Source organism: Strix uralensis, chromosome 13 (assembly GCF_047716275.1).
Source record: "Strix uralensis isolate ZFMK-TIS-50842 chromosome 13, bStrUra1, whole genome shotgun sequence".
Taxonomy (NCBI): domain Eukaryota; kingdom Metazoa; phylum Chordata; class Aves; order Strigiformes; family Strigidae; genus Strix; species Strix uralensis.
This window is the reverse complement of record NC_133984.1, coordinates 3,207,029-3,221,877: the sequence shown is the minus strand read 5'-3', so window position 1 is coordinate 3,221,877 and position 14,849 is coordinate 3,207,029. Positions and strand designations below refer to the sequence as shown.

The following is a 14,849-nucleotide window of genomic DNA, read 5'->3' as shown; positions in this document are numbered from 1 at the left end:
TATTCATTATCTTAAGGATTTCTTTACATTATGTTTGTTCAAAAGTGAAATAGTAGCCTTGTTGCCAGGGGCTTTACTTATCTCTCTAGCTCAGTGAGCTAATGCTTAACCCATTGAATACACTTGCAAAATTATTATGCTCAGCTAAAAACGAAAGCAGCCTTTGAGGTTTTCCTTCCACTCACTCTTGAGAGGAGAGATAATAGAGGCAGGAAATAACCTCACACAATCTACCCATGTACAGTTCAGAAGTACTCAATTTTTATGCTGAAAAAACCAAGATGACAGGTGAGAAAATTAACTAAACACTGAAGAAAAATATCCACTCAGAATTTTTAATTGTGTGAACATCAGGTTGGCACATAGAAACAACAGAGAAAGCAGCAAAATTGCAACAGAAAGGAAGTTCTATTTTTTGCAAAATGTTACATCCAAAAAACCCCCCTATTCCAGATAATGCATGAAGTTAAAAAAATGTATTTTAAAAGAATATCTAAAGGAAGACTGCCTTGTGGCTAACAAAACTTATCCTATGCAGTAAAGAAAAAGTAGTCCAAAAGACAAATCACAACCATGGATAAACTGTATTTTATGTTGTCCAAAGCCTGCATTTGTCCTTATCAATCCACTCTTTTAATTTAAGGGAAATTAAAGAAATTTAAGGGATGTTTAATCCAAACATCAAAGGCATAAAAACTAAACAAATATATTCATACACACCATCATCACCCCCCCAAAAAACCCCCAAAAAAGTTCTTTTCTTCAAAAACTAGGAATAAATACTGTATTCCAAAGAAATGGGTGGGGGTTTTTTGTCAAAGAAAACCAACATATGAACTTGTAAATATCTTTGTGTTCTCTGAAATTCTTTACGCTTTTACTGGAACAGACACTGGATATGATTTTGTTGCAATAAACTAACTAGAACTACTGAGTTTTATGGATGAGCAATTATTCCATGTGGTATACTAGCAATCTTAATTTCACACAAGATGTATAGCAACTTAAGCGCTGGTGGACAAAGAGCAACTGATGTCATCTACCTGGACTTGTGCAAAGCATTTGACACTTCCCTGCGTGACATCCTTGTCTCTAAATTGTAGAGACATGGATTTGAGGGATGGAGCACTCGGTGGATGAGGACTGGCTGGGTGGTCGCATTCAGAATTGCGATCAACAGCTCGATGTCCCAGTGGAGAGCAGTGACAAATGCCGTTCCTCAGGGGTTGGGACTGGCACTGTTTAATAGCTTTGGTGGTGACACAGACAGTGGGATCGAGGCACCCTCAGCCAGTTTGCTGACAACACCAAGCTGTGTGGTGCGTTCGACATGCTGGAGGGAAGGGATGTGCCATCCAGAGGGACCTGGACAGGCTGGAGAGGTGGGACCGTGCAAACCTCAATATTTGTTTGCACCATGCAGATACATGAGCTAAATTTGGTCTAACTTACAGAGTCTATACACAGTTTTCACTTTGCAGTATACAGAGTATAAAGGGTACCAAAAGTTCAGATTCAATGGTAATTTCACCTCCTTAGTGCACTGGAACTCATAGGCAAAACTTTTCAGCATATAACAGAACTTATTTTATGGAATAAGTTGCTCGGGACTAAAACCTGACACAAATCTCACTCTCTTCTTGCTTCTCCTTACTGCAAATAGGTGTTTTTTATAGAAATCAAGGACAAGCATAGTTCTAAACTAACATTGTTTTAGGCCTTTTTTCCTGTATTTGGGTTGATTATGAAGTTCTTGATTACTGAATGAATGTGGAAATCTAAGGACCGTTGACATTATTAACAAAAAATAACATTTCTTAACATTTTATTTCCCTTTATTTTCCCTTGTACTGTAAAATGCCATTTTGCTTTTGAACTGTGTATAGATTAATGAAGAGTGTACTTTAGAGAATCATGTCTGAACTGTAAAGGAATACATTATTGGACGTTGCTACTGAAGGATCCATCTTACAGTACTAGCTAGATACTTTCCAGCTCAAGCTGTCATGTACACAGTTATGGTACAGTACAAATAAAAAATAATCTTATCTTACAATCAGTGCAACTGGACAGAATCAGTTTGAAGCTATGGGAGCTAGAAAGGCTAATATTAGCTTCTCTGAGCAGCTAGATTCCACATAATCATCCTCACAGTGATTTCTCAGCATGCCTGCAAGGTAGGGAAAGAAGGTTTTCCATATTACAAATACTTAAATAAAAAGCAAAGATAGAATTCATTCAGCGATTCAGAAAGGAAATAAAACTCTGAAGAAAGTAATTCTCATCCTTGTCAGTTAGCACAGTTTTATTTCTTCCTGCAAAACCAGGAAGGAAGAAATAAAATATGAGCACTTTTCCTACAAAATTGGCAGTAAAAGATTCCTCCTTCAGTCATATGGAGCTGAATACATATGATTCTCCCTGACTATCTTAATTATTGTACTTATCATAGTAGCACTCAGACTGCCTATCACCCAAAAAAAGTGTCTGGAACATCTGGCACATCCCAGCATGCATGCATTACAGAAGAACAGATCTGCATTGTTTTTGCACACATTTTAGTTCTCAGCATGTACCATTAAACTTTATGTCATTTGTCAAGCTGCCTTCTGCAGCTCCAAGAACAGTTAAATCACATTTACATCATTCTGTGCTAAAAGGCATGCATTACCAACTTCCTGTGATCAGCAGGAAGAAAACGAAAAGCAAGTTAAGCAAGTTCTGTGAAACAATGACTAACCCTAAACTACTATAATGCTTCAAATTATCTTTTAAAAGTGACTACTGCCATAACATTCTCGATAACTACCCTAAAGCAGCCATTTTTTTCTAGTTTACTATGTAGAGAATATTGCAATGGAAGAATCCATCTTAAAATTTGTTAAAAATAAAGTCTCTTCAACACACTGAATTCTAATTCACAAAAAATTTAGAAGATTCAGTAGTTTACAATCCAGTTTCTTAATATATGATACTACAAAACAAAATATCCCATTATTTTGTAGATAATATGCCCAGAACATTTATCACCAAGTAAAACCAGATGAGAGCTCATTATCTTATTTGAGAATTTAATGTAGTAACCAGCAAAGTAAATTTCAGAGCTTCAGAAACCAGTGCAAACCTGAGGCAGTAAAACCACCAGGTTGAACACCATGTGGATTTTCAGACTGGGTCTGGAGTAAGAACTCCAATATTCCTTTTAGACAGAAGCTGGTTCCCATAGTGTGAAATGTAACAGAGCAGCAGAAAAGGTACAGTTCACTAGAGTTTTTTAAAATCCTGAACATTAGTTTAGAGATGGAGAGTGTTCTCCATTCAAGACTTTGTGTTTTGTTTTACGTGGAAAAACACAAAGTGAAAAATTTCACATGTATATCTGATCTATTGTACAGGAGTCCTACTTGACAAGTTAATTTTCTTCAGAATGAGCTCTGGTAATACAAAATAAATACACATTCAGATTTTATCTCTATTCTTGTAAGCTCGGAGTCTATTCCAATAGTGTAGTTCAGCAATGCTATAACGGATATATTTTTGTATATTTACACATGTCTCACTATGTAGGCTTTATCTGGTAAACAGTGTCACTTCAAAGTGAAGCACTAGTAAACATAGTAAGTCATGTTCTAAGAAATACTCTACTGATTGATAATCAGTTATAACAGCCTTGTTAATTGTAATTCATTCTTCCTCAAATTCTGTGACATGCATCACAGAACTGCATATCAATTAAATTAGTTATATCCTGAAAGGGGCAGTGTTTCTTGACAGTATTATTTTACTGCAACATAGCTTTATGCATCATTTTATATCCTGGGCATACTGCCAATATTGCATTACCTAAATATCCATTTTATATAGTAACTCTGCATCCTCACAGCAACTTATGAAATCAGTCTAATTGTTTAATTTTATGTTCCAAATCAACATTCCTTCCAAAGCATTAATCTAGTGGTGAATCTATGCAATTACCAATTTTGTAAAACTTCTTATGTCTGTAATTTAAACTAATGTTAAGTGCTTTTTTTTTTTTTTTAAGTGTGTATTTATGTAAGGGCTTAGAAAATAAAGCAATGACAAAGTGACACTGTGTATCTCGATTTCTCCTTCCATCTTGTTTGCTTACAAGACACTATCACCCTCCCTTTACTAAGGATGATTAAGATACTATTTAACATTATCATTTCCATTTCCCAAAGCATTTCTCTGGGTTGAATTTTTGATCTATATCCAAAAGTTGTTCTGGGCATGTGTTAAGTGTAGAGGGATTCATGGAAATTTGATTATAACAGTTCTGCAGTTTTGACTTCCATAAAAAAACCCAAAACAAACCAAAAAATCTAAACCAGTTTTGTCATCTGACAGTACTGCCTCTGCACAGCTGAAAAAACCCAAAACACAGTCTAGAAGAGCAAGGAAGAGATAAGCTGACCTCAGACAAATTATATATATATATTTATTTTTTTTTTTTTTTAATACAAAAGTAGCAAAAACAGTTTTATGGTTATTTGGTTAGATAAAGTTTAAAAGGATTTTTTTTCAATTAACCTTAGTCTTGTAGAATGAATTCTCAATAAAATAAAATCTCACTATCCAAATAGGTAAATATATAAAAATGCTTATGAAAATCATGGCAACACCTTTAGATATTAAGGAAATGAGATGATCTACTTAAAAAACCTAAATTTCTATCTAGGAATGCAACTATCTGTTATTTTTCTTTTCTTTTTGGTACCAAAAAGCCGTTATATGTTCTTTGATATTTAACATTTTCATTCTGGGTAGCTATCTTTCAGGATAGATATGCCAAACAATTTTTTGCTTCGCTTTTCAGAATTCTTTCAGTATTCAAAGTGGAAAGATGTTGTTAATACGAATGATTCTGTACTGGCAAGAACCCACAAAACCTGTGTCAGCAACTTCTGTATATTTGTAGACTCAGTTCCTCTTGTATATTTATAAGACAGTTGACTAAGTGCCTGAGATATTCCAATTCCTATGACTATCTCCCGAAGGACTGCAAAGGTCTGTGTCTAATCTTGTTCAGAAAATTTATGGTGATAAAAGAATTTATACCGCTCTGTCAGTCCATGAATAATCATTTTACATGTGCCCTCCTCTGTAATTACTGCATATTATAATAGAGTTTGTGAAACAGGTATTGCACTGACTTTTTGGGTAGACCAGCCACTACATGTTATGTTATTTCCTCCCATGATACCACCTTTTTTCCAGTTTCCTGCATTTCCTTTAGACCCTTTACAGTTGACACATTATGTCATTAGGTTCTTTTTTCATATTCATTGTGTCATTATACAATATCATATTACTACTTTATCATATCCATTTCAAGGAGTTGCATTTCTTTTAATACACAATGAAAGCCACTGAATGAACTGTTCCTAGTCACTGTGACTTACAAACAGAAAACAAAAAACAATAATTTAACAATAATTTAATGTTGACAAAAGTAATTTAAAACTGCATATTACAATATTGCAGACATTTAAGATAAAATAACATTTCTATAATGTGAAACTGGTTGTTTTTCTGTATAGAGCGATTTGCAAACTGCTATACAGAACACAAAGCTCATATGACGGTATGGAAATCATGAAGATAATATATCTTTGGTTCTGAAATCATGATGAATATGTGGCACATAAATCTTCAAGAGAGACATCATTTTTATTTCTGAAAGAGTATCCACTTCAAGACTGTCAACCTCTGACAATTTTGGTGGGATTTGTATGTTGCCCAACATCTGCCTCCTTATACTTTCCCCTGAAGGTATGAATTTTACCATTGCTAGGCGGGAAGGGCAATAGATCCAATTAAATTTGGTGATTTTGTAACAAATTTTAAGCGGTAAATTTTGGTTTAACTGAATTAAACAACAACTTTTATCCAACTTTGCCAGGAAATTTATTTTGCCTTGGAACTTTAAACAGAGGTTGTGTTGATGATTAAAAATAAATCGTGTGACAACAGGCCTGACTCTGGAAATATAACCAACAACTACCATTATATGAAGGGTACAACTAGCATCTTACCCCATATGACCCATTACCCTTTCTTCAGAAGTCAGGTGATTCAACAGACAATCATCACTCTTCCAAAAATTAACTAAAGCCACTTGATTAATCTACCAAGTTATGAAATATTGTTCAGTTTTTTGCAGACTTGCATAATAATTTTCTGATTCATCCTAGTAAACTAGCTACTGCTTTTCTCTCTGGATTTTAAAAGCTTTTTTTTTTGACTTTGTGATCCTGATAACCTCTGTAAGACTTTATGGACAGAATAAACATCTCTTGCTGAACAATCACATGACTCGATTTATAAACTACTTGACTTTCTCTGAAGTTGGGGAAAAAGACCTTCCACCTTTTCCAAAAAGACTAACTTCAAGTGGCATAGGAAAGGGAAACTTAAATTTCCTGAAGACAGAAGAAAAGTATCTGATCTTCAGACTATCAAACGCTAACAGCTTGCAGCAACAAAGATCAATCACTGGACATATTTCACCCCTGAGGTGAACCTTCTCAGATGATGCAAATACAGTCATCTCTCAAGACTTTGCTCAGAGAGAGAAACACCAAGTAGAAGTCCCAAATGCAAAAAAGTCCAAAACAACTTGCTACAAATCCTGCTTTTTCACCTACCTCTTTCTAGGAGGAAATTCACTATGATCAGAAAATAAGTACACCTTTGAAAGTTTCCATACCGAATGTGAGGAGGAAATAGACTTTTTCTCAGTAAAAAACTGTAAGTTTTGAACACAAAATACTTTGAAGCTACTACTCTGTGTCATGAGAATGGAGCAGTCTGCTTCCAAATGGTAGGACCACAAGTAAAATTTAAGAACGCCTCTATAAAAGGCAATATACACATACAAAGCATGAACAGTGGGGACTGATCTCTGAAAGGCTACTGATTATTTCAGGACATCCAAATCAGTACAGTGAAATTCTGCACTAGCCGACAGTCATGAGAATCCAATGTTTTTTCATGGTGGCTACAAGAACTGGTTGGTCATTCATCCAATGATTTATATCATCTCCATAGTTTTTAGTCCAAAATATTTCCTCTATTATCAGTATGAACAAAATCACATTACTAGACTGTGGCCATGGTACTGCAATTTAAACAAACAGTAACTCCATTAAGCTTGCCTGTTTTTACAAGACATAGTGATTGAAGTGGAAATATAAAAGCATGTAAACTAATATATAATTAATTATTATCAGAGTCTGAGTATAGGATGCTTATGAACCTTTGAAAAAATAATACAGTCAAATTAAACTAAACTGAGTGAGACTGAGTAATTAAGAGCACTATTTTAGTTAAAGCATTGGATATAAAATTGTCCTTGCCTTGCATTTTTCCATTCTGTCTAGACTGTTCTTATGTGAACACTATCGTGATACTGACATTAAGCAATTTTCTTGGACTATAAAATACAATGTTAAAACATCAAGTAGAAGAATATGCCTTTATACCTGTATCAACCCTAAAAGGAAAATGTTTTAGTGTTTTTCATGTACTTCATGTAATAAGGTTTTTTGTTATGTACTTACGTGATAAAGTGGAACTGTATTGTTTTCTGCTAGTGAAAAATTCAAGATATCTTGCTGTCCAGGCTCAAGCCTAACATTAATAGTAGATGTCAATACAGATGGACTGATAGGATAGTTTGGACTGCTTGTGTTTTTGCCCTTTTTTCTTGACCTATGACCTGTGTCTCTTTTGTTGTCTTTTTGTGTCAAAGGCTCTTCTTGGATAACCAGTATCTTGTCATCACTCAGATACCGCAGGAGTGAATTCTCAGAGTCAGTTGTTGGAGGGAAAAAAAGAAAAAAGAAACATTAGTAAGAGGAAGCAAACAGAGAACCATTTTGGTTGCATCTATATTGTCAGCTTCGTTAATTCCCCACTTCATCTGAAGCCATTTCCTCTGCAGACAAACTTATTTGTACCAAGGTTCCAATCAAGAGCAAACTAAGTAGTTGGCACAAAACCTAGGCACAGAAAAGATGGTGATGCACACCCAGGTCCTTGCATGATAGATAGTATGAAGCTAGTCCACATCATATGGCTTGTGTTACAAAGAAAATATAAATAAAGCCAAAAGGTTTCAGTGAAATGTCAAAGATCATCACTTGGTACTATTAAACTGGAGAGCCATGTGAACGTCAAGGGAATCGTGAGGGCTTGCACTGGACTCGGTACCACATGTACTGATACCCCCTGCCATTTGAGGTGAAAGTGAGTATATATAAAATATCTGTAAGTTGTATCAAGCAGGGAGCATCTCTGGGACCATGCCAGACACAAGGACTGTAATTTCAAGGAATGTGATAAACTGGAATAATGGTCTTAAGGAGATGTGCAGTATACTTGGGCACAATTTCAAAATGGGAACCCGCCAGGCAACAAGTCTGAGGAAATGAATCTGTAACAGTGAAATACAAACTAAACATAAATCAACAGATTTGGAATAAATCAGGAAAGGCTTGTGCCTTAAATGACATTCATTTTCTCTTGAAACGGAAGTTTACTGAAAAAGGTGGTTTAAAATCCTGTATTAATTTTCAAGATTATCAATTCCATTTTGCCACACGATAAGTAGTCAAGTTGAACTCCTCTCAGCTACCCACACTGTGCCTAAAAGATTTGGAAAAAATAGTATTTTTTTAAGAATCTTTAACAGTTGGCATAAAAATAAATGTATTTGTATATTTGAAGAATATTCTTTTGAATTATATAATTGCTTTTTAGCAGAGGAAAAATGTAAAAAGGGAACTTTGTTATCACTGTGCTTCTTCCAAAGTTCATAATACCCACTGGCATCAATAGAAATTTGTATGATTAGGACTGCTAGTCTGAACACTGACAGTACAATTGCTGATTCCGGTTTCAAATACTCATTCATACTAATCAAAATGTGTCTCAAAGGACATTACCTTACATCTGTAACATCATTTATTGCTTTCTAGAACCGTAAAGATTAAGAACTGATTGCTATTAACATGTATCTGAATGTTACAAGTCTTTTTTCCCTTGATGTTTATTTTCTTTTATACTGGAATTAAATAGAGTAAATCCCTCCTACTAATACAAATGTTTTAATTTTCAAAAATAGAAACACAAAAAACCAGTTACTAAACAGGCTCTTTTATATTGTCTGTGGCACTCAAGAAAAATAGATTTGGTTCCTCCTTCATGCATTTTAAGCAACAAAGAAAAAAAATCTTGGAGAACAGCAGAGAAAAAAAAAAACACTCACCTCTGCTTCCCCTCTTGTACACGTTTTGTTCTTTTGACTCCCCTATCCAGCTGTACTCAGTAGGCATAGAAACAGGCCTTAAATCCCCTGGAAACAATTCAAGATAAACCAATATAACTTTTGAAGACTAAAAATAGAAGACTCTAGAGTAAGCAATGCCTATAAATTACAGGCATGACATGACCCTTCAGAGCAATCCTTTTTATCAGCACCTATGCATTATTAAAGCTGTAGCATTCAGGATCAATTAAGCATCATTTATGCAGGATTCTTCTCTTCATTATACTGATCTGAAGGAAAATACCACTGACTTTGGTGAAAATACTTGTAAACGTAAAGCAGATTACAAATTTAATTTTAAACTCTATTCTGTAAAAACTTGCTCACTCGTTAGATAAGTGTTTTGGAATAAAGAGAGAAGCACTTTTTAAATGGACTAATATGCTTTAGTAAAACTAGAAAGATATTAATACAGATGCAACATTACATATCTATCAGTTAAACGGTAAAACCTATCTGACCTGGATATCACATGGTGAGTAATGAGGGGATCTCATTTCAAGGAACATTAATTTCAAATGCCTTAAAAAGAAAACATGGAGTGCAGTTTGGTAACAAAAACAACAAAAAAGAAGACTCAGACATTAGGGTTTTAATTAATACAATTTTATGGCACTATGGCTGTCAGCTATTAATGTGCTGACATTCCCTACTATGGTATCAGTAGAACATTGATAGCAGGCCATTAAAGGAGGAATACTACAAAACCGACTATAAAGCATTAGTGCTTTGGCCTTGTCAGTGTGCATTACTATCACAAAACACAGAAACACCCTCTAGATTATGGGTTAAGTTCTGTCTGACCCATAAAGCCAAATATTCCTTTTTCCCCGTATGACAGTTGACTACATTTAGTGTATCTTCTTAGCACTCGAGCAATTTTTTTTTAAGTAGTTTGCTACTGTTCTGTTTCTAGAATAAGTACAGAATTAAAATGTGAACAAGAGTTTCTTTTATCAATTTCCCCAAGCTGATTAGAGTGACAAAGTATCTTCTGTGGATTATTTGTATGCTAGTATAGTTTTTTATTCGTCATTCTTCCAAAATACAGCTTTTTGGCTACTAAAATGTAAGGATGATTTAAGAACAAAGAGGTATATAAGACAAGTATGCTTCTGGATAGCAGGATTTTCTGAAAATTGAAGGGATAACATATACCCAGAGTACTGTGATTTTCCCACATTATACTTTCGCTCATACCATAAAAGTTAGCGTAAAAGTTAGTTTCCAATTGTATGGAAAATATAGTTTCCCTGTCCGCCTAACAGCTGAAACCACCTTTAACTACAAATGTATTATTCAACTTCTAATCTCAAACTTGGCCTTAGAAGAACAATGTTAATTAAGAAAAAAACCCCAACAAATCAAGCAAAAGGAAGATCAGTAATATGGAAAAGAATGAGAAACAAGTAAAAATTATAAATTAAAAACCAAAAATATGAAAATAATAATGCACCTAACAAATGAAGATCAACATAATAAAACTTGGTAGTATTTCTGTAAAGAGAAGAAAGGACTGAAGCCCTGAAGAGATTTGTAACACAAATGCCAGATGCCACAGCACGATTGACATTTAGGAAATTTAGGACAGGAAACACACAAGCCAAAGAAAGGAACTAGTGATTTTGCATACTGCTTATGTTACTTTCAGGTTCTTTCCCAAACAAACGTAACCTATAAACTGTTTTGAGATTTCAACTTGGGTATTTTTCTGAGGAGTAAAAAAATTATTGTATACAAGTAGACCAGTATAAATTGAAAGGGAAAAAAAAATATTTATGATGTTTTTGCCTCTAACACATAAACAGAAGAGATATGCACTGCCACAAGAGCTTTAAATACCATAGCATGTTTTACCAAGAGTGTAAATCTTGGTAAAAAATAATCCACTGCACTAATGATAAATATAAGCTTAATTTTGACAAATGGTTTGAGAAAATGGACTTATTTGCCTTCTTGGATTTTGCATGTATTATCAATACTGAGGGTCTCACCTGCCTGAGTATCCTTCCACTTACCAGCTGCTACAGAGACTGGTTTCTAATAATTGCTTTAATTCTGGTAAATCTATGGCAGGAATTTCTCAAATGTGATTTGTGTGAATCCTAGCAATGCTCAGCCATGAAAGACTTCAGAAGTTTTATTTTCCTTACTTTGCCCGTGGCTATCTGGTTCCAGCATCAGATACAAGTTTATTGGATCTACCATAAATCCTGTCTTTCCACTAAAAGACATATTGTCACTTTGATGGTTCAAACACACATCTTTAAGTCAAAAAGTACAAAATGTTCTACTACAGTAGAACAAAATTTGGATTTGGAAGTCAGTTAATTGACAGATTAATCTGTAGTTTAAAAAATTCTGGTTTAACATTTGGTTTTGAAACAAAGGCATATTCCTCAGACTTTAAAATCAAATTCCTTCTAGATTTCCAAAGTTACAGAAAATCAGAACTGTCCATCATAAACACAAGAAAAATCTTGCATATTACTGGGATCAGGCACAGAGCCCAACATTTTAAGTCATCATGTGGCATGAATTTATGAAAGCAAGCCAAATACATCCATCTGGCTCCAATTTTAATCACAGTTAAGATTTATCTATCATTCTAATTTTATTACAAAATGATGTCACTTATCAGGGAGATAAAGACTGAATATTACTGGTCTTAAGATGGAATCCTACCGTTCAGTGTTACAGCTCTTTCAAGAATCATGTGTATGGCTTTTTTTACTAAAAGTATTCTATATATAACAAAAGATTTTTTTTTTTACTAAAAATATCCTACATATAACAAAGATCTATTAAAATTTCCCTATTCTGAAAAGGTAGTGTGTATATATACAAGGTCCTGTCCATTTTACAATTGATATTTTGCCATTTTTTACCATAAATCCAGCTGTAGTTAGCAAAATCCTAAACCAGGACAAAAGGTCTCTTTAATTGATAAGCATAAGATTGCTTTCAAACTGTTAGAATGATGAAAACAGAACACTTGGAAAGCTGGATGAACTATCACTGCAGCTGGACTTAATCTGAAGTATCCTTGCAGCTGACATTTGCAGACTTGAATTCTACCCTCTCACTTCTTGAAACAGCAGTGGAAATTCCTTAACTGTCACTCATTAGCTGATCTTAGCCAAAAGGTAATGTGGTTAAAACCTTAACCCAGGTAAGCTATGTAAACTATGCCATAGATATCTCACACATAGTAAGAGAACCTCAGCAGCCATTCATTGACAGAGGAAAATACTTATGCATCTTAACTATCAAAATCTCTTTTGGCACCCGGGGCTGTCAGCTGCCCTCTCTTCTAACATTTATGGTGGTAAGAACACTGCAGTCTGAGAAGAGCGATGAGAAAACCACATCGTCTCTAAGTACTGACAACTGAAACAAGCATGGGAAACTACATTTAATAACATCCATGGTATCAAATCCTGCACCAGACTAACCAGTTCCATGGCAGACCAACAGAATCAGTGCCTGGAGTGCTTAAAGACTTTTCTTTTTTTCCCCCAACTGTTTCCCATTTCAGGTGTTATTGGATCTTTCACTATAACTGCCTTTGGTACTATCTCCATGAAACTGCAGCGTGTTTTTATCACCTGTGTTCTTCACAGACACATTTTTCTTTACTAATCTGAGCCTGTGAGAGGTTTTCCCTTTCCTAGATATCAAAGAAAAAAAATTAGGATCTATTTTTAAGAAAATGAGAGAAAGGAAAAAACTCTTAGTCTCAGAGTAGGTGAAGTATTTATTGATGGCATCACATATATATTTTTAGATATATATATATATAAAGATAGCATCTACCCATACAGAATGCTCTGATCAGGAGTCATCATGTTCTCTGAGGCTCAGAAATAATGCCATTTGCAAAACCAGATATAATTACATTTTTTAAAAGAAATATTTTATCTTAAATCTCTTTAAACTTTACGAAAATAACTTATTGCCTTGAAAATAAAACCACTGAAAATATATGGAGAATACATCACTGTATTTCAGTAGTATTCTAAAATTCACCAAACACCAGCCAAATCAGTTTTAACAGATAAGCAAAAAAATTTTCAATCTTCAGCAATATGTACATCTTCATGCTCATGTACAAGCACTTATATGTTGGTAGACCTGTATGCTCATATGCATTTACACACACACAAGATTTCTATTAAAATCCAGAGTTAATGATTTTTTTAATAGCATCTTATATATTTAAGCAGTCCCCATTCCAAGATTTTAAAATATATTTCTAGTATTAACAAATGCATTGTAGGATACTACTCATGTAATGATATCCATTTAATACAGCACGGAATTTTGGAGGGCCTTACATCTTATAGATACTTTCATAACACGCGTAAGTCTTTTCAGGCCCTCCATTGAAGTTTAACAGCCCAGAACATTGCAACTAGAATAATCTCCAAGAGCTTGTAAATGAAATTGAGTAAATCAAGATGCTAGCTGTCCAAATAATATGAACTAAGCATCATTCAAAATTTTAAGTATGCACTGCAGAATAAACCTATAAATAACTTCCACACTCCTGGTCATGAATGTTAGCTTGTAATTATACCAATTATTCTTTCACATAAACTTTTGTCTAGTATTCAGAGCCAACAGGTCATGGTCTAACAAAGAATGACAGATATTTGGGGGTGTTTCAGTGTTAATAGCACAATCTGTAAATTCAGTCCATTTAAAAATGTTAAAGAAATTGAGTTTACCGTGAGTGGGTGTTTTTTCTCTTCTCCGCACTCCTGCAGCTCTGCTTCTCTCATACTCAGGGCCCACAGGGTGGCCTTCACCTTCAATTAAAGTGTAGTATTTCCCACTTTCATGCTCCAGAAAATAGCTTGGAGACTCAGAGCCTTTCATTCCAGACTTTCCAAATTTGCTGATGTCATCACATGACATTATTCCAATTTCATCCCTAAAAAGAGTAAACCAGAAGATTATGGAGAAATTAACAATTTTATGATAAAGCTAAAGCATACAACTGTCTCTCCCAAACGCTACAAATCAAAGTTCTATAATTGAATTGCTATATGTGAGAACTTTCATAAAAGCGATTCAATTCAATAACGTAATTGTAAACTAACGAATCATTACGTTCCATTTTAATTGTAAGGTAAACTTAGTCAAGAGTTTTCTAGTATCTGAAAGGGAGCATAAGGAATTGGTATAACACAAGAAGTCAAGGATTTCCCTTGTAGAAATGCATGCTTTAAAATAAGATACAAGTGGTCACATAAAAGTAAATAAATCTAAATGATTAAAGACTTCTTTAAATGCTTTCTTGGTTTAGGACTAAAACCAGGTTTTGCTCAACTTGTATCTAGCCAAGTGAAAGCTAAGTCTCTCAAAACAAGAGCATGCTGCTTAGCATATTTCTAGCTCTTAATTTTACTAAATATTTAGTTTCATTGTGGGGCTTTTTTTTTTTTTGTCTGTTTTTTATTAAGCTAGTGAAATTAAAGTGTAAAATTTTATT

At 34.3% G+C, this 14,849-nt stretch overlaps 1 protein-coding gene across 4 annotated transcripts in view; it reads right to left on the bottom strand.

The window, feature by feature from the left end:
• Positions 1–14,849, bottom strand: part of LOC141949452 (connector enhancer of kinase suppressor of ras 2-like) — a 212,909-nt gene that overhangs the window by 50,234 nt on the left and 147,826 nt on the right. For all 4 annotated transcript variants that reach the window (XM_074883088.1, XM_074883090.1, XM_074883089.1 and 1 more), the window contains exons 11-13: positions 14,083–14,288; positions 9,294–9,379; positions 7,584–7,838 (exon numbers count right to left, since the gene is read on the bottom strand). In XM_074883088.1, coding sequence (XP_074739189.1) covers positions 7,584–7,838; positions 9,294–9,379; positions 14,083–14,288 — 547 coding nt within the window. The remainder of the gene's footprint in view (positions 1–7,583; positions 7,839–9,293; positions 9,380–14,082; positions 14,289–14,849) is intronic.